The sequence below is a fragment of the Microcebus murinus genome, chromosome 2 (genome assembly GCF_040939455.1).
Source record: "Microcebus murinus isolate Inina chromosome 2, M.murinus_Inina_mat1.0, whole genome shotgun sequence".
Lineage (NCBI taxonomy): Eukaryota > Metazoa > Chordata > Mammalia > Primates > Cheirogaleidae > Microcebus > Microcebus murinus.
Window position 1 is genome coordinate 27392621 of NC_134105.1, and position 24261 is coordinate 27416881.

At 41.7% G+C, this 24261-nt stretch overlaps 1 protein-coding gene across 2 annotated transcripts in view; it reads right to left on the reverse strand.

Annotated features, from left to right (window-relative positions):
* Positions 1-24261, reverse strand: part of MTF1 (metal regulatory transcription factor 1) — a 51780-nt gene that overhangs the window by 19712 nt on the left and 7807 nt on the right. For both annotated transcript variants that reach the window (XM_075996780.1, XM_075996777.1), the window contains exons 3-6: positions 7889-8127; positions 7034-7165; positions 2418-2491; positions 1818-1954 (exon numbers count right to left, since the gene is read on the reverse strand). In XM_075996780.1, coding sequence (XP_075852895.1) covers positions 1818-1954; positions 2418-2491; positions 7034-7165; positions 7889-8127 — 582 coding nt within the window. The remainder of the gene's footprint in view (positions 1-1817; positions 1955-2417; positions 2492-7033; positions 7166-7888; positions 8128-24261) is intronic.

Sequence of the window (24261 nt, forward strand, 5' to 3'; positions counted from 1 at the left end):
TAATAATATAAAATTAATAATATTTGTATAATTGGTCTAATCATTTACATACTAATTTCACATGACCTCATTTGCTATTCATATAAACCTTGTAAGTATTTAACATGAGGAAACTGATGCTAAGACTGTGGGCATGAAGTGTCCCAAACACATGATAATTAGAAAAAGACAAATCCAGTGCTTCTGATTGAAAAGTCAATGTTCCTTCCAGTATGCCATTGTATCTCCAATATGAGCACCTAAGGGTTCCTTACTCAGAGTGGTACTGAGGACTCACTATTCAAATTCCACTGCCCACGCTTACTCTGACTCTAGATTCTTAGAATGCCAATCACAATTTATACACTTTAGTTGGTAGCCAAGCTTACCTCATGTGGATCAGATGCTCCCACTCATGCATGCATTCAATAAATACTCATTGAGCATCTACTATGTATTAGGCCTGTTGCCTTTTCTAGGTCCAGGGATACAATAATGAACAAAATAAAGTCTCTGTCCCACAGAGCTTACATTTTAGTGGAGAGAAAGGGGACCAACAAACAAATATAAAGTATGCAAGAGGATGGTAAGTGCTATGGACAGTAAGGGGAATAGGGAATGCTGGAATAGGAATCACTCTTCTGTTAGATGTTTAGGGACAAACTCTCAGATAAGTAGCATTTGAGCAGAAATTGAAGGAAAGAAGGTGTGGCCACATACATATCTGGGGAAAGTGTTCCAAGCAGAAGGTACAGCAAGTACAAAAGCTCAGAGGTAGAAGTGGACTTCCTTGGTTCAAGGAACCACAAAGAGCACAATATGGCTAAAGTAAGAGCAAGAGAAGTACATGAGGTCAGAGAAGTGACCGGGCCAGAATGTGTAGGGTCTTGTGGACCATTACAAAGATTCTGACTTTTACTTTAAGTGATACAAGAAGCTACTGGAGGGTTATGAGCAGAGGACAGAAATCTGCATTATGGTTTAGAAAGACTACTCTACATATTATCAGGCAGACTAGGGAGAAAGGAGGGAGTTGCTAAGAAGCCCACACAGCAGGTTATTGCAACAAGCCAGTAAAAAGACAATACTAGATTGAACAAAGTAATCAGAAGAAGTGATCAGATTCTAGATAAATTCTCAAGGGAGAGGTGACAGACTCTGCTGGTGGATTTGGCATATAAGGGGAAAGAAGGAGTCAAGAATGACTGTAAGAGTTTGGGCCTCTGCCATTAGAAAACTAGAGCTGCCATTTACTAAGGTGGGGAAGACCACAGGAGTAACAGGTTTGGACATGTAAAGTTTGACAAGAGTAGATGGTGTATGGGTGGAGATGTCAAGTAGGTGGCTGAATATGTAAGTCAAGACAGGTTTTAACCCTGATTTCCTCCCTCTCACAGAGATACAGAGAAGACATTTTAACTTTTTATTGTGATATGCAAACAATTCTTTTTTTTTTTTGAGACAGAGTCTCACTATGTTGCCCAGGCTAGAATGAGTGCTGTGGTGTCAGCCTAGCTCACAGCAACCTCAAACTCCCGGGCTCAAGCAATCCTATTGCCACAGCCTCCCGAGTAGCTGGGATTACAGGCATGCGCCACTATGCCTGGCTAATTTTTTCTACATATATTAGTTGGCCAATTAATTTCTTTCTATTTATAGTAGAGACGGGGTCTTGCTCTTGCTCAGGCTGGTTTCGAACTCCTGACCTCGAGCAATCCGCCCGCCTTGGCCTCCCAGAGTGCTAGGATTAAAGGTGTGAGGCAAGGGACCCGGCCCACAAACAATTCTTGATGTTCTATGGTGCCCAGATCAAAACAAGAGACAAGAACACTGCATACCTCTGATCCATTGTGTTGTGGAAGTGCATTGTATGAGTGTCCTTTATTATCGTGACCTTTCATGTGACTTTTGAGACTGTATTGAGTGCTGAATGTTTTCTCACAGCCATTACTGGGGCAAAAGAAGGGTCTTTCACCTGTAAGAATGACAAAGTAGGGTTAATTTTACCACAAAGTAATTAAGACTGGATGAAGAAACCCACCCTTCCCTAAAAGAGGAAAGTAAATATTGTTAAGAGAGTCCAGGTAATAGTTGTTAAGAGTTGAATAAATTACATGTCAATCATCTCAGTCTCAAAACTTAATGCAGTGCAAAGCACTGGGAATGGCCTGCTGCTGCTAAGTTTATAAAGAGAAGATTAGTTTTCTCATAGGCTCTTTTTTTAGGGTATCTCTGTATTATTTTCATTTCTTAAGGTTGAATTCCTGAGTCCCACCTTTAGATCCTTTCACCTCTGAAAGAAACTCAAACATTGCAGGTGAAGACTGAGCTGATTAGGCTCACCCTCTCCACCTCGCTCTGCAGGTCTCTACAGAAACACTGATAGTTATAGGCTTGAGGAAAGTTAAAATAAAAAATAAAAATTGGCCTGAACTCACCAGTATGTGTACGGACGTGAGTTTTAAGGTGGTGGCTTGCTGCAAATGCTTTTCCACAGCCATCGTGATCACACCTTAATAAGTTGTTTAAGCAAAGAGAAACAAAGTCATTAGCTAACAGACCTTAATCCTCAACCTCTTGTAAATAGAAACTAAAACAAATGTTCAGAACACTAAGATCAGATCAATACCACTGGTTTTAGAAATGGGAATGAGGAGAGGTCCTTGAAAAAGTATCTGGGATCAAAGGGACCTGAGAGCCCAGGAGAAATATTTCTTGTCCTACAGGTAAGGCCCATGTTGAGAGCTCTGACAATGAAAGCCTTCTGATGAATTACTTAACAGAACTCTACTGACAGTGAGAGTTCATATGGAAAACCTACTGCCAGTGGACTACTAGGAATATCAAGAGTGGGTAAGGTGGCTCTCGCAAGTATGTAAGAGGCTTGAAATTCAGTATTAGAACAAAATCAGTCAAAACAGCTAAGCTGTAATAACTTATCTTGTGTGTTAAGATCTACTTCTTTTGGCTGGGCGCCGTGGCTCATGCCTGTAATCCTAGCACTCTGGGAGGCTGAGGTGGGCGGATTGCTCGAGGCCAGGAGTTCGAAACCAGCCTGAGCAAGAGTGAGACACCATCTCTACTATAAATAGACCCTGCCTCTACTATAAATAGAAAGAAATTAATTGGCCAACTAATATATAGAGAAAAAATTAGCCGGGCATAGTGGCGCATGCCTGTAGTCCCAGCTACTAGGGAGGCTGAGGCAGTAGGATTGCTTGAGCCCAGGAGTTTGAGGTTGCTGTGAGCTAGGCTGATGCCACGGCACTCACTCTAGCCTGGGCAACAAAGTGAGACTGTCTCAATAAAAAAAAAAATCTACTTCTTTCTCTTTTACCATCTTGATAACCAAAGCTAGAAGAACTCTTTCCCTCCTCAGAACTCCTAAGGCATTTATCTAACATGCTTCTTTCACAGCACCTCTCATTTCTAATCTTAGTTTATCTCTGTGTGTATATTTGTTATTTGTTCTCCTAGGTTGTCAACTCTTTGAGGGTAGGGTCCATATCGCTCATTACACCTGCTGTAGTTCTTGGGCATAGCAGGAATTCCATAATTACTTACATGAATGAATACATTTTCTTACAAACTAAACTATTTTATTTCTTTAAATAGAAAGTTTCTCTAAAGCATTTTCATTTTTGATTACATATAATCCTCATCTTGTCTAAAGTCTCATCTAATATTAAAAAAAAACTAGCAGCTGTAATCATCACAAAAATACATGCATGTGACTGAATAAAAATCAGAGTCCCCTCAGCAGCCTATGGGGAAAAAATAACCTAAACTTTACCGCAGATACAGAAGTCACCAACTATAATTTTAACTACTCTTGCCGTTAAAGGGGCCATGGCTCAGGAATACATCTGTAATTTAAAAACAATTACATTGAATTGGTATCTAAGAATTGATGATTTCTGAAGACTTGTAAATTGTTTCTTTTTTTTTCTTAAGACAAGAGTCTCACTCTGTTGCCTGGGCTAGAGTGCTGTGGCATCAGCCTAGCTCACAGCAACCTCAAACTCCTGGGCTCAAGCAATCCTGCTGCCTCAGCCTCCCGAGTAGCTGGGACTACAGGCATGCGCCACCATGTCCGGCTAATTTTTTCTATATATTTTAAGTTGTCCAGATATTTTCTATTTTTTTTTAGTAGAGACAGGGTCTTGCTCTTGCTCAGGTTGGTCTTGAACTCATGAGCTCAAACAATCTGCCTGCCTTGGCCTCCAGAGTGCTAGGATTATAGGCGTGAGCCACCACACCCAGCCTAAATTGTTTCTAAGTATCCTAATGGGATGAGTGATTTGAGAATGGATAGTCAGCATATTTAGTGCCTTGAATATAAGAGTGATATCTTCTGCAAAATTCAAAGATTGTTTATGGGTCATTTTTAGCAATACATCTATCTATATTACATTTAGGGGGATCCTTACAAATTTCTTTTTTCTTTTTTTTTTTTTTGAGACACAGTCTCACTCTGTTGCCTAGGCTAGAGTGCTGTGGCGTCAGCCTAGCTCACAGCAACCTCAATCTCCTGGGCTTAAGCGATCCTTCTGCCTCAGCCTCCCGAGTAGCTGGGACTACAGGCATGTGCCACCATGCCCGGCTAATTTTTTCTATATATATTAGTTGGACAATTAATTTCTTTCTATTTATAGTAGAGACGGGTCTCGCTCTTGTTCAGGCTGGTTTGGAACTCCTGACCTAGAGCAATCTGCCCACCTCAGCCTCCCAGAGTGCTAGGATTATAGGCGTGGGCCACCGCGCCCCGGCCTACAAATTCATTATCTCATTAAAAATGTTGGCCAGGAGTGGTGACTCACACCTGTAATCCTAGCACTCTGGGAGGCCAAAGCCGGCGGATTGCTCAAGGTCAGGAGTTCAAAACCAACCTGAGCAAGAGGGAGACCCTATCTCTACTATGAATAGAAAGAAATTACTAGCACTCTAGGAGGCCGAGGCAGGCGGATTGCTCGAGGTCAGGAGTTCAAAAACAGCCTGAGCAGATCACATCTCTACTATCAATAGAAAGAAATTAATTGGCCAACTAATATATATAGAAAAAATTAGCCGGGCATGGCGGTACATGCCTGTAGTCCCAGCTACTCAGGAGGCTGAGGCAGCAGGATTGCTTGAGCCCAGGAGTTTGAGGTTGCTGTGAGCTAGGCTGATGCCACAGCACTCTCTCTGGCCTGGGCAACAAAGACTCTGTCTCAAAAAAAAGAAAACAAAAGACCACCCAGTGGGCTAGATAAATGTTCTAGGTGGGTCGCATGTGGCCCTCAGGCCGTAGTTTGAGGACGCCTGTTCTATGCTATGAATAGAGAAGAAAGTAGATGATACAAGTCTGTCCTTCAAGCTTATAGTATATATATTATATACATATGTATGCATGTTAACATATATAAATAAAAATGGATGTTTTGGCTGGACTCGGTGGCTCATGCCTGTAATCCTAGCACCCTGGGAGGCTGAGGCCAGAGGATCACTCAGGTCAAGAGTTCGAAACCAGTCTGAGTAAGAGTGAGACCCCATCTCTACTAAAAATAGAAAGAAATTAATTGGCCAACTAAAAATATATAGAAAAAATTAGCCAGGCATGGTGGCATATGACTGTAGTCCCAGGTACTTGGGAGGGTCAGGCAGAAGGATTGCTTGAGCCCCGGAGTTTGAGGTTGCTGTGAGCTAGGCTGACACCACGGCACTCTAGCTTGGGGCAAGAGAGTGAAACTCTGTCTCAAAAAATAAAAAAAAAAAAAAAAAAACCTCAAACAGCTAGAAATACAAATACCATTCGACCCAGCAATAGCATTGTTGGGCATCTACCCAAAAGAGCATAAGACATTCTATTATAAAGACATCTGCATCTGAATGTTTATGGCAGCACAATTCACTATTGCACGGTCATGGAAACAACCCAAGTGCCCGTCAATTCATGAGTGGATAATTAAAATGAGGTATATGTTCACAATGGAATATTACTCAATCCTAAGAAATGACTGTGAGCTAGCACCGTTTATGCTATCCTGGATTAAGCTTAAGCCCGTTATCCAAAGTGAGGCGACACAAGACATGGAAAATGGGCCCCACATCCATTCTCCATGAAATTGGTACTGACTGATTAAAACTACGGTTTTCCAATGGTGGCAATTCTCACCAGGGATTCCAGGGGGGGGGGACCCAATCTTAGGGATGTGGCAAGCAATTTTGGAGTGGAAGGGCATAACTCTAACCCTTCTTAGGGAGAGGCAAAGATATACAATGTATCCAAAATGTCAAAAAGAAACAAACAAAAAAGAAAAAAAACCTTTTTATCAGGTGGTGGGCAGGCGGGAAGGGGTAGGAGGAAAGGGGTGTATGCTTATATAACGTATGTGGTGCATACCACCTGGGGATTGGACACATTAGGGGAAGGGAGGAGGGGGCAGGGGCAATATTTGTAACCCTAACAATATTTGTACCTCCATAATATGATGAAATAAAAGGGAAAAAAAAAGGATTTTTTTTGTTTGTATATATGCACTTGAGATATTACAAAACAACTGAACAAGTAACAAAATAAAATACCTGCACCACTAACTTAAGCATTCCCATCCCTATTTCCCCTTCTGTCTCCTCTTCCCCTCCCACCTTCATTCTTAGGTAGGTATCCCTACTCTGTGCTCAGGGCACTTTGGGCATCTCACAAACTCAGATACTACTAACTTGTGGTTCTTTCCCACTAGACTAAGGTTCTCGAGATGGCAGCCTGCTTCTGAGTATTTCTCTAGCACTAACAGAAGTACCTACCACATACATGAGTTTCAACAAATGCTTCTTTAAAATAAAGGGGAAAAATAAGGCAGAAAGGCCATCATTCACAGAGTAAGGATGCTCCTGGAATCCATCAGCACTCCTCTAACTGCAGCAATTGTTATGGTTACCCTGGGGCGAGCTAATACTGCCAAAGAAAGAACTAGTGAAGGGAGTTTTCTTTCTTCTTTGAAGAATTTCAGAGTATATCAAGACACCCAGCTGAAACCTAGTCAGGAATAAATAGAAAACCGTAAAGATGTACCGAAATGGCTTTTCTCCTGTATGGGTTCGAATGTGCTTCCTCAGATCACTGAGTGTGGTGAAGTATTTGCTGCAGCCTTCAGATTCACAGTTAAACGTTTTCCCTGTGTGAAGCCTCTGATGTGCTTTCAGCCTGCAAAATATCCCAGAAAAATCCTCTTTGTCAAAAAGTACCATAAGCCTCCCCATGCCAGCCTAATGTATTTCAGGATCAAGTGCATAAGAATTCTACATCTGTAACTTATTAGCATCCAAAATGTTTTGCCCAAAGAAATTCAGAGAAGTAGATAGCATAGTGGGGTGGCTGTCATTCTGGGGACTGACTAGGATTCAAAACCTGGCCGCAGATCCTACTTGGATAGGGGACCTTGAGCCAGTTACAGAGTCTCTCTGTGCTTCCATTTAGCTATCAGTGACTGTGAGGATTAGCACTTAGAATTGTGCCTGCCCACACTGAGTGCTTTTTAAATGTTAGCTATTGTTATTTCTGTTATTTTACACCCAATACTGAAGACTAATATCTTCAAGGTGAGGTAGGAAACGAAATTACAAAAGCTTTAGTACGAAGATCCTGAGCTGAAGGGAGATAGTACTCTATGCCAAATCCCCACTAAAATGCCCAGGTCAGAATGCACTCCCTGAGATGCAAATCTAAACACAGATGTATTGTCACTTCTAACCCACCCAAGAGAAGTCCACCTTTAAGCAACAAGTTCCTTTAATGCATTTAAATAGTTGAGCACAGCTATGCTCTTTGAAGTCCTGAAAGTGAATCTCTCTCCTGTGCAAGAAGAAAGAGCTCTGCAGTCACGACAAGGTCAGAGTCAAAGGCTGGCAGAGCAGTGGAGAGGCCGACCTGTACAGTGTGTTGAACGCCTTCTCACAGCCCTGCACGTCGCACTCAAATGGCTTCTCCTTCGTGTGCACTCGCACATGGATCCTGAGGCTGTAAGAGGTAAGGAAGGCCTTGCCACAGCCCTCCTGATTACAGACAAACGTGTACTCTCCTCGGTGAGTCTTCTGGTGGGTACGCAGGTTGCCTGCTGTGCTGTAGGTGCGGGGACAGCCCTCAAAGGTGCACTGGTACCGCTTCACCTGGCAGACAGAGGACACCTCATCAGTAAGACAAAAGAGCTGCTCAAGGCTTAACTCCCCACCTCCACCCCCCCAGAGCTTAGTTCCCAGGCGATGTGGATAATACACATGGGTTTTCACCCTAAACACAGAAAACAATCTCTAACAGCAAAGTGGGGAAATTTCCTGTTGATCAAGTCACACATGGACAACACACAATCAGTGAGGAGGAAGAGATAAGCTTGTATGTAGATGAATATTCAAAATGAATTTAACGGTATTTTCAGGTTAAAGGTGGACATACATTGTTACAGTTAACTGTATTCAAATAAAATCTTCACTTTGTTTTAAGGTATGATTAAAAACTTTGCCCTCTGGTACTATAAACATGTAAGAAATAACCTATGTTAAACTGAGTCTAAAACATCCTGAAATTTATATACTTAATCATCAAACAGTATTTCCATAGATAGTTTCCACTAGATAGTTTCAAGTCTTCAAAATGACAACAATGTACTGTAAATTTCTGGCAATATTTGGTGGTATGACATTTCTCAAACTATCAGCCTTTATGTTTCCTTTCACTACCAAACTTCCTGAAAGAGTAGTCGACATACGTACCTCCATTTCCCTCAATGCCCATGTTTTTCTTAACCACCTGGCAAGGTGGCTTCACTATATAAAATTATTCTCTTGAACTTCCTGATGTTCAAACTCTTTCATCCTTCCCTACTTTCCTTGACTGTGTGCAAAGGTATCTCTGATGATACCCTCCCCTTCTGAAGACATGTTCTTCACAACACAGTCATGACTTGGGGGTCTTGCTCTTGCTCAGGCTGGTTTTGAACTCCTGACCTCGAGCAATCTGTCTGCGTTGGCCTCTCAGAGTGCTAGGATTACAGGTGTGAGCCACCACACCTGGCCTGGGCCACTATTTATCTCCTCCTTTGAGACACTCCTTTCCCTTGACCTCTAAATGTAGATGTACTCCAAAACTTGTCTATTCCAAACCTTCCCCATATCTATACTGATGCAGTCCCAGTGGAAGTAGCATCAGATTTGGCAGCAGAAGACTGAATTCTGGCACTTCAACGTAGTTCTTATGTTGAATTATGTTATTGTTTGAGACTTTGAGCAAATCACTTCTTTGAGCTTCAAGTTCTTGATTTCCAAAATGCAAATATTAATGTCTACTCTGCCTCTCTTCACAGTGTTTTTGGATGGGAGAAAGTGAGATAAAACATTTGTGAAAGGCTGGGCGCGGTGGCTCACGCCTGTAATCCTAGCACTCTGGGAAGCCGAGGAGGGTGGATTGCTCCAGGTCAGGAGTTTGAAACCAGCCTGAGCAAGAGCGAGACCCCGTCTCTACTATAAACAGAAAAAAATTAATTGGCCAACTAATATATATAGAAAAATTAGCCGGGGATGGTGGCGCATGCCTGTAGTCCCAGCTACTTGGGAGGCTGAGGCAGGAGGATTGCTTAAGCCCAGGAGTTTGAGGTAGCTGTGAGTTGGGCTGACACCATGGCACTCACTCTAGCCTAGGCAACAAAGCGAGACTCTGTCTCAAAAAAAAAAAAAAAAAAAAAAAAAATTTGTGAAAATACTTTGTAAATCATTTGTGCAATACATATCAAGGTACTAGCATTATCTACTTTAGCTTTTTTCCCATTATTTATTTATTTTAAGACAGGGTTCTCTACCTTTTGCCTAAGCTACTAGAGTGCAGTGGTATGATATCTCACTGTAGCCTCAAACTCCTGAGTTCACTCAACCCTCCTGCCTCAGCATCCTGAGTAGCTGGGACTACAGGTTTGCATGGCCATGCTGGCTAATTATTATTTCTTGCACAGTACATTGTTGCCCACGCTGGACTTGAACTTCCGGCCTTAAGTGATCCTTCCACCTTGGCCTCCCAAAGTGCTGGGATTATAGGCGTGAGCCTCCATGCCTACTCTCAAGCTTTAACCAACATCCTCATGTGCATAAATGTTTAACCCTAACCTTTCTCCAGGCCAGGCGCGGTGGCTCACACGCCTGTAATGCTAGCACTCTGGGAGGCCGAGGCAGGCGGATTGCTCGAGGTCAGGAGTTCGAAATCAGCCTGAGCAAGAGCGAGACCCCATCTCTACTATAAATACAAAGAAATTAATTGGCCAACTAATATATAGAGAAAAAATTAGCCGGGCATGGTGGTGCATGCCTATAGTCCCAGCTACTCGGGAGGCTAAGGCAGCAGGATTGCTTGAGCCCAGGAGTTTGAGGTTGCTGTGAGCTAGGCTGACGCCACAGCACTCACTCTAGCCTGGGCAACAAAGCAAGACTCTGTCTCAAAAAAAAAAAAAAAAAAAAAAAAAAAAAAATCCTAAACTTTCTCCAAAGTATCACTCCCTAGCTCCAACCATACTATTGCTATTACAATATTCAATAGTTACTAAACTGCTACCTCCCAAGCAATATGCTAGATCCCATGGATAAAAAAAGTGAACAAGACACAAATCTCTGCATTTAAGGAGCACTACTTGTATGGAAGCTGGTGTGTACAAATTATTATACACTGTGCTGAGTTCTACAACGGATATGTGCACAGGGTGCTTTGGGAACAGGAAACCTCTCTCAGAGCGGAAATCAGAGAAGGGCTAGAAGCTAGGAATTCAGGATGTTTTCTGCTTGTTTATTTTTTAGGGATGAGCTGAAAAGGTGTTCCTCAGGCAAACCAGGAAGAGAAGGGCATTCCAAAAAAGGAGAATAGCATAGGAACTGCATGGAGAGATGAATAAAAGTCCTGGTACAGTGAACCAGAAACATCTGCTGTATGTGAGAAACTGGAAGGAGAAAAGTATAGAAAAATAAAGTAATACCTCGCTAGTTATGCTATGGAGTAGAGGAATAGGACACTGAGAGCCACTGACAGGTTTTAACCAAGACAGCAAAGAAATCAGGTTTGGGGTTTAGGAGAGATCAGTCTGGTAGCCTTGTAGAGGATGTACTGCAAGGTTAGAGAGTAGAAGAGACAGAAATTAAGGGAAGAGGGACAATAGTCCAGGAAGAGAGTAGAAAAGATCCTGAACAAGGGAAGTGACAGTGGACACTGTGAGATGAAATTCAGAGAACTCAAGGGGAAAGGAATGACCAGCTTGGTGACAACTAGGTGCTGAGCAGTGGAGGGGGTGGAAAAGAGGCAAAGCTAAGGTCAACCCCCAAGATTAGGGCCTAGATGAATAGACAGAGGGTCACACTACCAATCTGGGGCTGGATGGGGGTGGGGGTGAGATGATGAGTTGGGCTGAGGTGCTGCTAGGACTTCCAGGTGGAAATGTTTAGGAGACAGTAGGTCATATAGTCTGAAAGCTAAAAAGAAAGTCTGTGGCAGGAGCCTTTGCTACCCAGATAATAGCTGACTTTACTTGTATACTAAATAAAGATCAGGTTCAAGTCCCAGCTCTGCCACTTATTATATAACTTTAGAAAAATTGCTTATTTCTGAGAGTATGTATCTAAGAAAAAAAAAAAAAAGAAAAGAAAAATTGCTTAAACTCACTAAGCCTCAATTTCCTTATTTATAACATGAAGGAAATAAAATCTATATTTTTAGGGTTATTGCAATGATTAGGAATAATCTGTGTAAAGCATTTTAATATAGTGAATACATAGTAGGTGTTCAATAAAATAATAACTCTTACAGGAAGAGGAGCAAAGAAGAATGATGTCATAGAAGCCAAGCAAAAAAAGGTCTCAAGGTTGGGTGCGATGGCTCATGCCTATAATCTAATCCTAGCACTCTGGGAGGCTGAGGCAGGAGGATAGATTGAGCCCAGGGATTCGAGGTTACAGTGAGCTATGATGATGCTACTGCACTCTAGCTGGGGTGACAGTGCAAGACTCAGTCTCAAAAAAAAAAAAAAAAAAAGAAGAAGAAGAAGAAGAAAAGATAGGGAAAAAAAGGGTTTCAAGGGAAAGAGAATGATCAACATGTTAAATGTCAGAGAAAACAAGGAAGGTAAGGACTAGGGAAATGACTGGATCCAGCAGCTAAGGATTCATTAATGACTTAGCAAGACTAGTTTCAGGGGGCTGCTGGGGTCAAGGTCTGGATTAAGGTGAATAAATGAAAGGTGAAGTGGAGTTAGAGATGAGATGAAAAAGCAATACATGTGGACTTCTGAGTTGATGACTTTTTTTCTTTTAAAGTAGGCTAGTTCTTGGGTATATTTGGAGGGAGAAAATTCCTGGAAGCGGGCCAGGCATGGTGGCTCACACCTGTAATCCTAGCACTCTGGGAGGCCGAGGCGGGAGGATTGCTAGAGGTCAGGAGTTCAACACCAGCCTGAACAAGAGCAAGACCCCATCTCTATTAAAAATAGAAAAAATTAGCTGAACAACTAAAAATATATAGAAAAAATTAGCCAGGCATGGTGGCACATGCCTGTAGTCCCAGCTATTTGGGAGGCTGAGGCAGGAGGATCACTTGAGCCTGGGAGTTTGAGGTTGCTGTGAGCTAGGCTGACGCCACAGCACTCTAGCGCAGGCAACAGAATGAGACTCTGTCTCAAAAAAACAAACAAAAACCCAAAATTCCTGCAAAAAAGAAAAGTTGAGTATGTAGGGAAGAACATAAAGAGAAAGATATTTAAAAGCCTGGGAGTAGACAAGGCTGCCTACTATCTCCACTTCTACTCAACATAGTGCTGGAAGTCCTGGCTACAGCAATCAGACAGGAAAGTGGAATTAAAGGTATCCAAATAGGGGCAGAAGAGATCAAACTTTCACCGTTTGCTGATGATATGATATTATATTTAGAAAACCCCAAAGATTCAACCAAGAAACTCCTGGAACTGATAAATGAATTTAGTAAAGTCTCAGGATACAAAATCAATACACAGAAATCAGAGGCATTCATATACGCCAACAGGGGGTATAGCTCAGTGGTAGAGCATTTGACTGCGTATATACGCCAACAACAATCAAATTGAGAACCAAATTAAAGACTCAATTCCCTTCACAATAGCAACAAAGAAATTAAAGTACCTAGGAAATAGCAGAGGATGTAAACAGATGGAAATCTATTACATGCTCATGGATCGGCAGACTCAACATCATTAAAATGTCTATACTACCCAAATTGATCTACAGATTCAATGCAACACCTATTAAAATCCCATCAGCATTCCTCACAGATATAGAAAAAATAATTTTACGCTTTGTATGGAACCAAAGAAGACCCCGAATATCAAGAGCAATTCTAGGCAACAAAAACAAAATGGGAGGTATTAATATGCCAGATATCAAACTATACTACAAAGCTGTAGTAATTAAAACAATCTGGTATTGGCACAAAAATAGGAATATTGACCAGTGGAACAGATCTGAGAATCCTGATATAAAACCATCCTCATATAGCCATCTAATCTTTGACAAAGCAGACAAAAACATACGCTGGGGAAAAGAATCCCTTTTCAATAAATGGTGCTGGGAAAACTGGATAGCCACTTGTAGAAGGCTAAAGCAGGACCCACACCTTTCACCTCTCACAAAAATCAACTCATGCTGGATAACAGACTTAAACCTAAGGTATGAAACTATTAGAATTCTAGAGGAAAATGTTAGAAACACTCTCCCAGACATCGGCCTAGGCAAAGAGTTTATGAAGAAGTCCCCAAAGGCAATCACAGCAGCAACAAAAATAAATAAATGGGACATGATACTAAAAAGCTTCTGCATAGCCAAAGAAACAGTCATGAAAGTAAACAGACAACCTACAGAATGGGAGAAAATTTTTGCATCCTATGCATCCGATAAGGGGCTGATAACTAGAATATACTTAGAACTCACGAAAATCAGCAAGAAAAAAACAAATAACCCTATTAAAAAGTGGGCAAAGGACTTGAACAGAAACTTTTCTAAAGAAGACAGAAGAATGGCCAACAGACATATGAAAAAATGCTCAACATCTCTAATCATCAGGGAAAGGCAAATCAAAACCACAATGAGATATCACTTAACTCCAGTGAGAATGGCCTTTATCAAAAAGTCTCCAAATACCAAATGCTGGCGTGGATGCGGAGAGAGAGGAACACTCCTACACTGCTGGTGGGACTGCAAACTAGTTCAACCTCTGTGGAAAGCAATATGGAGATACCTTAAAGCGATACAAGTGAATCTACCATTTGATCCAGCAATCCCATAACTGGGCATCTACTCAAAAGATCCAATGACACTCTACAAAAAAGACACCTGCACTCGAATGTTTATAGCAGCACAATTCATAATTGCAAGGCTGTAGAAACAGCCCAAGTGCCCATCAATCCAAGAATGGATTAATAAAATGTGGTATATATATACCATGGAGTACTATTCAGCTCTAAGAAACAATGGTGATATAGCACATCTTATATTTTCCTGGTTAGAGCTACTAAGTGAACTATCCCAAGAATGGAAAAACAAGCACCACATATATTCACCAGCAAACTGGTATTAACTGAGCAGCACCTAAGAGGACACATAGGTACTATAGTAATAGGGTATTGGGCAGGGGGGAGGGGGGCGGGTATATACATACATAATGAGTGAGATGTGCACCATCTGGGGGATGGTCATGCTGGAAACTCAGACTTGTGGGGGGAGGGGGGGAAAGGGCATTTATTGAAATCTTAAAATCTGTACCCCCATAATATGCTGGAAAAAAAAAAAAAGCCTGGGAGTAGGAGCAAAGCCTCAGATAGGAGACAATCAATCAGTTTCAGAAAAGAGAACTGAGATGAGGATGAGTGTGACTCATGGATAAACAGTTTTCTGTAAAGGACCAAACAGTAGGCTGGGCGCGGTGGCTCACGCCTGTAATTCTAGCACTATGGGAGGTCAAGGCGGGCGGATCGCTCAAGGTCAGGAGTTCAAAACCAGCCTGAGCAATAGCAAGACCCCGTCTCTACTATAAATACAAAGAAATTAATTGGCCAACTAATATATATAGACAAAATTAGCCGAACATGGTGGCACATGCCTGTAGTCCCAGCTACTCGGGAGGCTGAGGCAGGAGGATTGCTTGAGCCCAGGAGTTTGAGGTTGCTGTGAGCTAGGCTGACGCCATGGCACTCACTCTAACCTAGGCAACAAAGCGAGACTCTCTCTCAAAAAAGAAAAAAAAAAAAAAAAAGGACCAAACAGTAAATATTTTAGGCTTTGCTGGCCTCATAGTCTCTGTCACTACTCCCCTCTGCTATTGCATGTTAAAGCAGCCAGAGACACTACATAAATGAACCAGCAAGGCTCTGTTACAAAAAAAAAAACCCAAAAAACTTTATGTACCCTGAAATATAAATTTCACATGTCATGAAATATTCTTTCGATTTTTAAAAATCTTTAAAAATATAAAAAAAGGAACCCATTCTTTAGCTCGAGGACTGTAGAAAAACAAGCATGTGGATGGATTTGGCCTAAAGGCAATAGTTTGGTAACCCCCTAATACCTGCTTGGGTGGAGTGGGTAGGAGCTCTGACTTCTGCCATCTTACCCTCCCATTCCTTCTCTCTCTCATCTGTCCAATCCCCAATATGATCTTGTACAAGTCTTTAGGTTCCTTAGGCAAGTGCTCTCACCCATTCATTCCTTACTCTTCCCACTACCACACAGGAGGTGTTCCATAAATATTTGTTAAACTGAACTACTGAAACACTAGTCCAGGCATTCTTTTCATGTCTCAGTGCCTAGTTTTAAAGTCATTTGTTGCCAGATTAATTCTAAAACAGCGTTCTACACATGCCACATCCACTCAAATGATAAATCACCAACTCCTTAGCTTGATATGCAAGGCTATTCCCAGTACCTCTTCTGTCTTCTGCCACATTACTTGGTAACCAACCAAACAGAAGGCTCTGTCTAGGCCTATGAGCAACAATACACTCTTACCCAGTTGCAACACTGAATTCCCACTTCCCTGCCTTTGCTCTCTCCTTTCTCTCTATGGGAAACACCTTTCTTCTCTGCTCTTCTGCGTCTTTCTCTTCCTTTAATTGAAGCCTCATTACTTCCAAGGTCCTCCATGATCACTCCATGTCTACGTGACAGTGTCCTTCTCCAAATGCCAATGACATTTAACTATACCATTCATCTGACACTTAGTTTATAGTGCTAATTATCCTCTCATACATGTATCCTGACCTCTTATGAAGACTAAAAATCTCTTTGGTACTGCTAGATAGAGATTTCAAAATAATCACTCACCAGTAAGGAGGACTTGGACTGTGGATGCTGCAATAAAGGAGTCTGCATGTCTCAATCACAAAGCTCACAACAGTGGCGGACAGTAAGGTCAGAATTTCATTCTTAAGATGCTACAGTAGTTAATAACTTTATAAGTAACTGCAATGAATAATTAACTACCCCTCCTGTCTCCCTGCCCTGCCAAACCCTCCTCCCATCCAGGTTTTTTTTGCTTGGACAAGTCAAGCATTCACTAATTATTCTTTCCTCAAGGAACTCTTCCCTGACTGATCCTCACTTTTACAAAGCACATGATACAATTAAGATGCAATAATTACAAGATTAAACACTTTGTATCATTATCTTTGGTTGTTAGGCAAAGCAGTATCTGGAAAACACCAGGTACTAAATAAATATTTATTGAATTAAATGAATGAACAGCCACTTCCCAGCTAGACTGTAAGCTCCATGAGAGCAGGCACCATGTTTATTTTGTTCACTGCCAACCTCCGGTATGGCCTGGTGAAGTGGCACTCGATTCATATGTTGTTTGAGACAGGGTCTTGTTCTGTTGCCTGGGCTAGAGTGCAGTGGTGTCATCATTGCTCACTGCAACCTCAAACTCCCAGGCTCAAGTGATCCTCCAACCTTAGCCTCCCAAACAGGTAAGATTATAGGCATGCAGCACTGCGCCTGGCTAATTTTATAATTTTTTGTACAGTCTCACTATGTTGCCCAGGCTGGTCTCTGACCCCTGGCCTCAAGCAGTCCTCCTGCCTTGGCCTCCCAAAGTGCTAGGATTACAGGCATGAGGCACTGTGTCCAGCCTTCAATTTATATTTTTTTGAATAAATGAACCAACAAAACCAGTGGGACTTAATGCTGATAAGGTAGTGACAAGGACTATAAGTGACAAGTGACAAAGGAGCAGAGTTTCAAGGAGGATGGTCAACTAGGTCAAATGTAGCAGAGATGATTGGTAAAGCATTTCTTGGATTTAGCCAACTTGACAAGGTCATAACTGCCCTAGCATGTTTAGCTTAATTGGAGTGGTAGACACAGAAGTCAGAATGTGAGACAATGAATATCAACTATGTTTTCATGAAACCTGGCTCAGAAAAGAGAGAGAGAGAAAAAATTGAAAGTAAGGAGAGGATACAGATTGATGAAAGTACTTGTATTTAAAAGTCAGGGAGGCCGGGTGTGGTGGCTCACGCCTCTAATCCTAGCACTCTGGGAGGCTGAGGCAGGTAGATTGCTCAAGGTCAGGAGTTCAAAACCAGCCTGAGCAAATGTGAGACCCTGTCTCTACTATAAATAGAAAGAAATTGGCCAACTAAAAATATATAGAAAAAATTACCCAGGCATGGTGGCCCATGCATGTAGTCCCAGCTACTCGGGAGGCTGAGGCAGGAAGATCACTTAAGTCCAGGAGTTTGAGGTTGCTGTGAGCTAGGCTGACACCATGGCACTCTAGCCCAGGCAACAGAGTAAGGCTCTGTCTCAAAAATAAATAAATAAATAAATAAAATAAAAGTCAGGGAGACAGATAACTGTCAAAGCAAATGCCTGCTCCCCCCATAATACACTAAATAAATGAGTAATCTCTTACCTCATTTGGACAGAGACAGTAAGTAAAAGTCATTATTCTGTGTTTTTTGGAATTATTTAAAATAGTACCAAATTTCATAAAAAGGAAAAACTAAACCTCCTTAAACTGGATCAGAACAGGAAGTTACAAAAATCATGTAGCTCTTCATGGTTACATAAAGGAGGTATTGCAACATTTGGTACATTTAAATACAATTAAAAGTTTTACCATTCATACAGTCAAAAAATTATATTCCAGGAATTATACTGTCCCAAGTGCTAGGAATATAAAAAAATTGCCCCTGCTCTCAAGGAGCTCAAAGTCAAAAGGAGAATCAAACAGACAAAAACAATATGGTTTGAGAAGTTATACCAATAATAGATGTTCAGCACACTGTGAGAATATGTAAAAGAAGCCTCGAACTTAGATGTAGGATGACTAAAGAAAGGCTTCCTGAAAGAGGCGATGCCCAACCTGAATTTAAAGACATTAGGGAGAGGTGACACATAATTATTTTGCTTATCAAAACGAATGAGAGCAAAGCATAGTGGCTAAGGTGGGAGGATCACTTGAGCCCAGGCATTCTAGCTGCAGTGAGTGCACTATGATCTATGATCGTGCCTGTGAATAGCCACTGCATTCCAGGCTGGGCAACCCAGTGAGAACTCCATCTCTAAAAAAAAAAAAAGAATCAGAGTATGTGTAATATAAACATGTCACCAAAGATTCCATTGGATAATAAAGAAAACTTGTTTCTCCAAAAGAGCTTCAAACTCTAAGCAAGACTTTAATTTTCCTGTGCGGCATCAAACAGTTGCCTATTACCATGCTAAGGAGCACAGAGGGAGCATAGGTTAGGTTCAGTAAGGGTGGAGTCTAATGTTAGGAATGGGCATGAAGCATGAGCTTTCTGAGAACGGATGTAGATTTGCAAAGTGCTCTGAGCAGTTCTAGATGACAAAAATATTTTACAAAGATGATCACCCTGTTAAGTCAACAGAATCAAAGAAAAAAGAAAGGTGAATGAGATAAGCAAAAGTGAGAAAATTAAACACTGGAACTCCAGGAGACAAAAGCTTTAAAAAATTAGAAAAAGAAAAAAAGGCTGGGTTTCTCCTGGAAGAAAAGAAAGTGAAACTGAGAACTAGATTTTACACACATTTACAGTCCCCCTTTATGGTGTCATAAGGAAAGGGAGTCTCAGACTCTGAGCACCTACCATACTTAATGATTGACCTGACTGTTCCAGTTGTAGAAACTGCTCTTTCCTCTCCATCTCTAGGCACATCTCATCCCTCTCCCCAAGTCTGACTCTTATTCCCCATCTGGCACAGATCTCATTTCCCCTCCTCCAGAATAGGCAACCAAAAAGCTCCTCGAAGAAACTTAAGAACTCTGAACGGACCCTGTTTCTTTAACACATGTCCCAAGCCCCACCACCAAAGCTGAATTCATACAGCTTCCCCACACCTCAACCTTTTACCCTTACAGAGCTGATGCCATCCTGCTGTCCCTTTGTTTCTCAGCCCTTTTCACAGCCAATAGGTCTCAGTGTCTGATTTTCTCATCTTTGCAATTGTGTTGTGATAGAGAGCATGGGCTTTGGCATCCAGAAAGTCCTCAGCTCAAATCTTAATTCTATGACTTGCTACTTATGTGTTTCTAAGTAACTGTGTTTCTGTTTCTAAGCCTCAGGTTTTCATCTGTAAAATGGGGGCTGATAGTACCTATTTTACAAGATTATTATGAAAAGTAAATACAAAACTATATTATGTACTTTTATTTTTTGTAAAGACAGGGTCTCAATATGTTGCCCAGGCTAGTCGCAAACTCCTGGGCTCAAGCGATCCTCCCACCTCGGCCCCTCGCAAAGTGCTGGGATTACAGGTGTGAGCCACTGTGCCTGGTCATAAAACTTTATTAAAGCACATAACACAGTGACTGGCACACAGCAGGTACTCAACAGACGCTAGCTGTCTCACCCTCTCTCCACCACCACTGCCAGCAGAATAGGAGTCCTCAAGTCCTCATTCTTTAGTTTTTAGAGCCCTCAGCTCTGCTTGGTACCCCAGATAACCACCATGGAAATAACTTTCAGTGGCCTGGTACTAAGGAAATCAAAGGAAGCTGAGTATAAGAGCAGAAGATACCTATGGCAAGATCAGTATTCACAGAACCCCTGCAGGGGTCTATGAACAGGTTTCTCATTTTAAAACATGGTTATAAATGGTGGTTCACATTCCACAGTGTTATTAATAGGACAGTTCACTTAAACTTAGGGGTTACCAAGACTTCTGTAGGCTATCCTGGAACCTAATCATAATTTATAACCTTGTCTTCTTCTTCTTTTTTTTTTATTTATTTATTTTTTTTTTATTTTATTTTCATTTTATTTTATTTTTTAATTTCAGAATATTACAGGGGTACCAAAACTTTAGTTGCATATACTGCCTTTGCACTGCCCAAGTCAGAACTACAGTGTGCCCATTCCCCAGACAATAAGCACCACGCCCGTTAGGTGTGAATTTACCCATCCTATCCTCCCCCCAATCCACTTGCCCGACATGGTGGTTCATGTCTGTAACCCCTGCTTCTTTTTTTTTTTTTTGAGACAAAGTCTTGTTCTGTTGCCCGGGCAAGAGTGCCCTGGCATCAGTCTGGCTCACAGCAACCTCAAACTCCTGGGTTAAAGCAATCCTTCTGCCTCAGCCTCCCAAGTAGCTGGGACTACAGGCTTGTGCCACCGGCTAATTTTTTTATATATATATATATATATATATATATATATATATATATATATATATATATATATTTTTAGTTGTCCAGATAATTTCTTTCTATTTTTAGTAGAGATGGAGTCTCACTCTTGCTCAGGCTGATCTTGAACTCCTGACCTCGAGCGATCCTCCCGCCTCAGCCTCCCAGAGTGCTAGGATTATAGGCGTGAGCCACTACGCCCAGCCTATAACCTTGTCTTGAGGCAAAAATGCTTCCCAAAGAGTTCCTAACAAAAGAACATTTTAACATCTTCTTAAACTAGAGAACCTCCTTCAAGAGCCACAGAGGTCTATGAGGAAGAAAAAGGAAATGAACATTCAGTGAACCATGATACATCAGACACCATGCTAAACATTTTATGCCTATACTGCTATTTATTTATATATGAATAAATCTCATTTAATCTTCACAGAATGCAATGGGGTATTTTTATTTCAATTTTACAAAAGAAGAAACAGAGCAGCTTGCCCAAGGCCACAGTATATACCAGAACAAAGTATATACTAAGTATATAGTAGTATATACAAAGTATATATTAGTATATACCAGAACAAAGATGGAACCTAGGTTAAAACTATTCCTTTGTAGATCAGCAAAAACATCAAGAAATAAGCTTGTCTGGGAGACCGAGATGGGTGGATTGCTTGAGCTCAGGAGTTTGAGATAAGCCTGAGCAAGAGCAAGACCCCATCTCTATTAAAAATAGAAAGAAAATTAGCTGGACAACTAAAAATATATATAGAAAAAATTAGCTGGGCATGGTGGCGCATGCCTGTAGTCCCAGCTATTCAGGAGGCTGAGGCAGAAGGCTCACTTAAGCCTAGGAGTTTGAGGTTGCTGTGAGCTAGGCTGACACCATGGCACTCAAGCCTGGGCAAAAGAGTGAGACTGTCACACACACACACACACACACACACACACACACACACACACACACACACACACAAAGAAATAAGCTTGATTTAGATAAGAGGGGGAAAAACATTAAAATTCAGGTTCTTTGCCAATGTCCTACAACACCAAAATTTTAGTAATACCTAACGTGTACAACCTGTGTAAAATGTAAACTTGAGACCTATAAATCCCATAGCACCAAGTTTGAACACCAATATGTACACAAAACCATCCCTGGCCCTTTCCCAGGCCAGCGGGCCCGAGTGATGGAAATGCTGACGACTAAGGAGAAGTGGTATACATGGCAGGCATGTGGTAGACACACTGATAAAACGACTTCATATGGTGGTAAATGGAAAACAATTCCTGCTCTCGCTTCCTACAGAGCCTCACACACATAGCTGTGGGAGTTCAGAAGGGGACCTGCAAAGAAATGTAATCACAATATGCGATGACTAAAAAGTGGGTAGCTCCCCTCTGGGAGAGTCAGCAACATCCTGGTTTGAGTGGATCATTCCACTGCCTGAGGGATTTATAATGAGGAATGAGATCAGAACGAGGTCTCCCAAAGTAAAGGACACATAGAAAAGGTTCCGAAACACTGGAGTCCAAATTTTTCCATTATTCTTATACTTAAAATTTATCACACTAAAAATATAAATCTCTTCTTGGAATGTCACTGACCATAAAATTCATTTGTCGTGTATCTAGAAGCAATATACCAAGCAATCGAATTCACAAAACATCATAGTAATTGTGCTTCTTGGTAGAAAAGGATATTCTTTCCAAGTCAATGCATGGGAGTATGTATCTTGGTGCATCACAAAGAACATATTTGGTATATGACTCTTAGGTTAATTTTCATATTCCTTGGCCAACTATTCTGTAGAAAAGTGGCAAGGTCAGTTAGCCATGGAGAATACATCATGTTCATCAATGTAGTTCAGACAGAAGTGGATGAACAGGCAACTACATGGTCCTGGAAGGTCCTCTGGAAAGGCACAGATGCAAGAAAGTTTGGGAAATCATGGACTGCATGAACCAGCTAAAGAGAACAGCTGCTTAGAAACCTGGAGTAGAAAGGCCTTAAAGGAACAACTCTTAAGAATATTTTTGAGCAGAATGACAATTTTGTTTTTGTTTTGAGACAGGTCCTCGTGTCACCTAGGCTAGAGTGCAGTGGCGTTATTACAACTCATTGCAATCTACTCCTGGGCTTGAGCAATTCTCCTGCCTTAGCTTCTCAAGTAGCTGGGACCACAGGTGTGCGCTACCACGCCTGGCTAATTTTTCTGGGTTTTTTTGTAGAGACAGGTCTTACTCTTGCTCAGGCTGGTCTTGAACTCCTGGCCTTAGGCAATCCTCCCGCCTTAGCCTTCCAAAGTGCTAGGATTACAGGTGTGAGCCACCTCACCCAGCCATGACAATATTTTGATTGGAAATTTCTCAAAATAATAAAATAGCAGCCGGGCACTGTAATCCTAGCACTCTGGGAGGGTAAGGCGGGCGGATCGCTCAAGGTCAGGAGTTCAAAACTAGCCTGAGCAAGAGCAAGACCCCATCTCTACTAAAAAATAGAAATTAATTGGCCAACTAAAAATAAATAGAAAAATTAGTAGGGCCTGGTGGCGCATGCCTGTAGTCCCAGCTACTTGGGAGGCAGAGGCAGGAGGATCGCTTGAGCCCAGGAGTTTGAGGTTGCTGTGAGCTAGGCTGATGCCATGGCACTATAGCCCAGGCAACAGAGTGAGACTCTGTCTCAAAGATAAATAGGCCAGGCGCGGTGGCTCACGCCTTTAGTCCTAGCTCTCTGGGAGGCCGAGGCGGGCGGATTGCTCGAGTTCAGAGTTCGAAACCAGCTCTGAGCAAGAGCGAGACCTGTCTCTACTATAAATGGAAAGAAATTAATTGACCAACTAAAAATATATACAAAAATTTAGCCGGGCATGGTGGCGCATGCCTGTAGTCCAAGCTACTCAGGAGGCTGAGGCAGGAGAATCGCTTGAGCCCAGGAGTTTGAGGTTGCTGTGAGCTAGGCTGACGCCATGGCACTCACTCTAGCCTGGGCAACAAATCGAGACTCTGTCTCAAAAAAAACCAAATAAATAAATAAATAAAAATAAATAAATAAATAAATTAGCAAGTATGGGCAGGGTCTGGTGGCTCACGCCTGTAATCCTAACACTCTGGGAGGCCGAAGTGGGTGGATTGCTCGAGGTCAGGAATTTGAAACCAGCCTGAGTAAGAGTGAGACCCCGTCTCTACTATAAATAGAAAGAAAGTAATTGGCCAACTAATATATATAGAAAAAATTAGCTGGGCATGGTGGCGCATGCCTGTAGTCCCAGCTACTAGGGAGGCTGAGGCAGCAGGATTGCTTGAGCCCAGGAGTTTGAGGTTGCTGTGAGCTAGGCTGACGCCACGGTACTCACTCTAGCCTGGGCAACAAAGCGAGACTGTCTCAAAAATAAATAAATAAAATAAAATAGCAAGTATGAGAATAAGATATGTGAAATTAGAGTCAGAATGACCAATGACTTTATGGTAGGAAAAGGTAGTACCTGTGGCAAGGTTCTGGTTGGTTTATTTTTGCACAAGACAAGCATGAGGAAAAAAAGTGAAGTAATTAGGTAGGCTAACTACACACACTATGCGAAACAATAGAACAGGGGTAAACAGGAAATTCAGGCTAA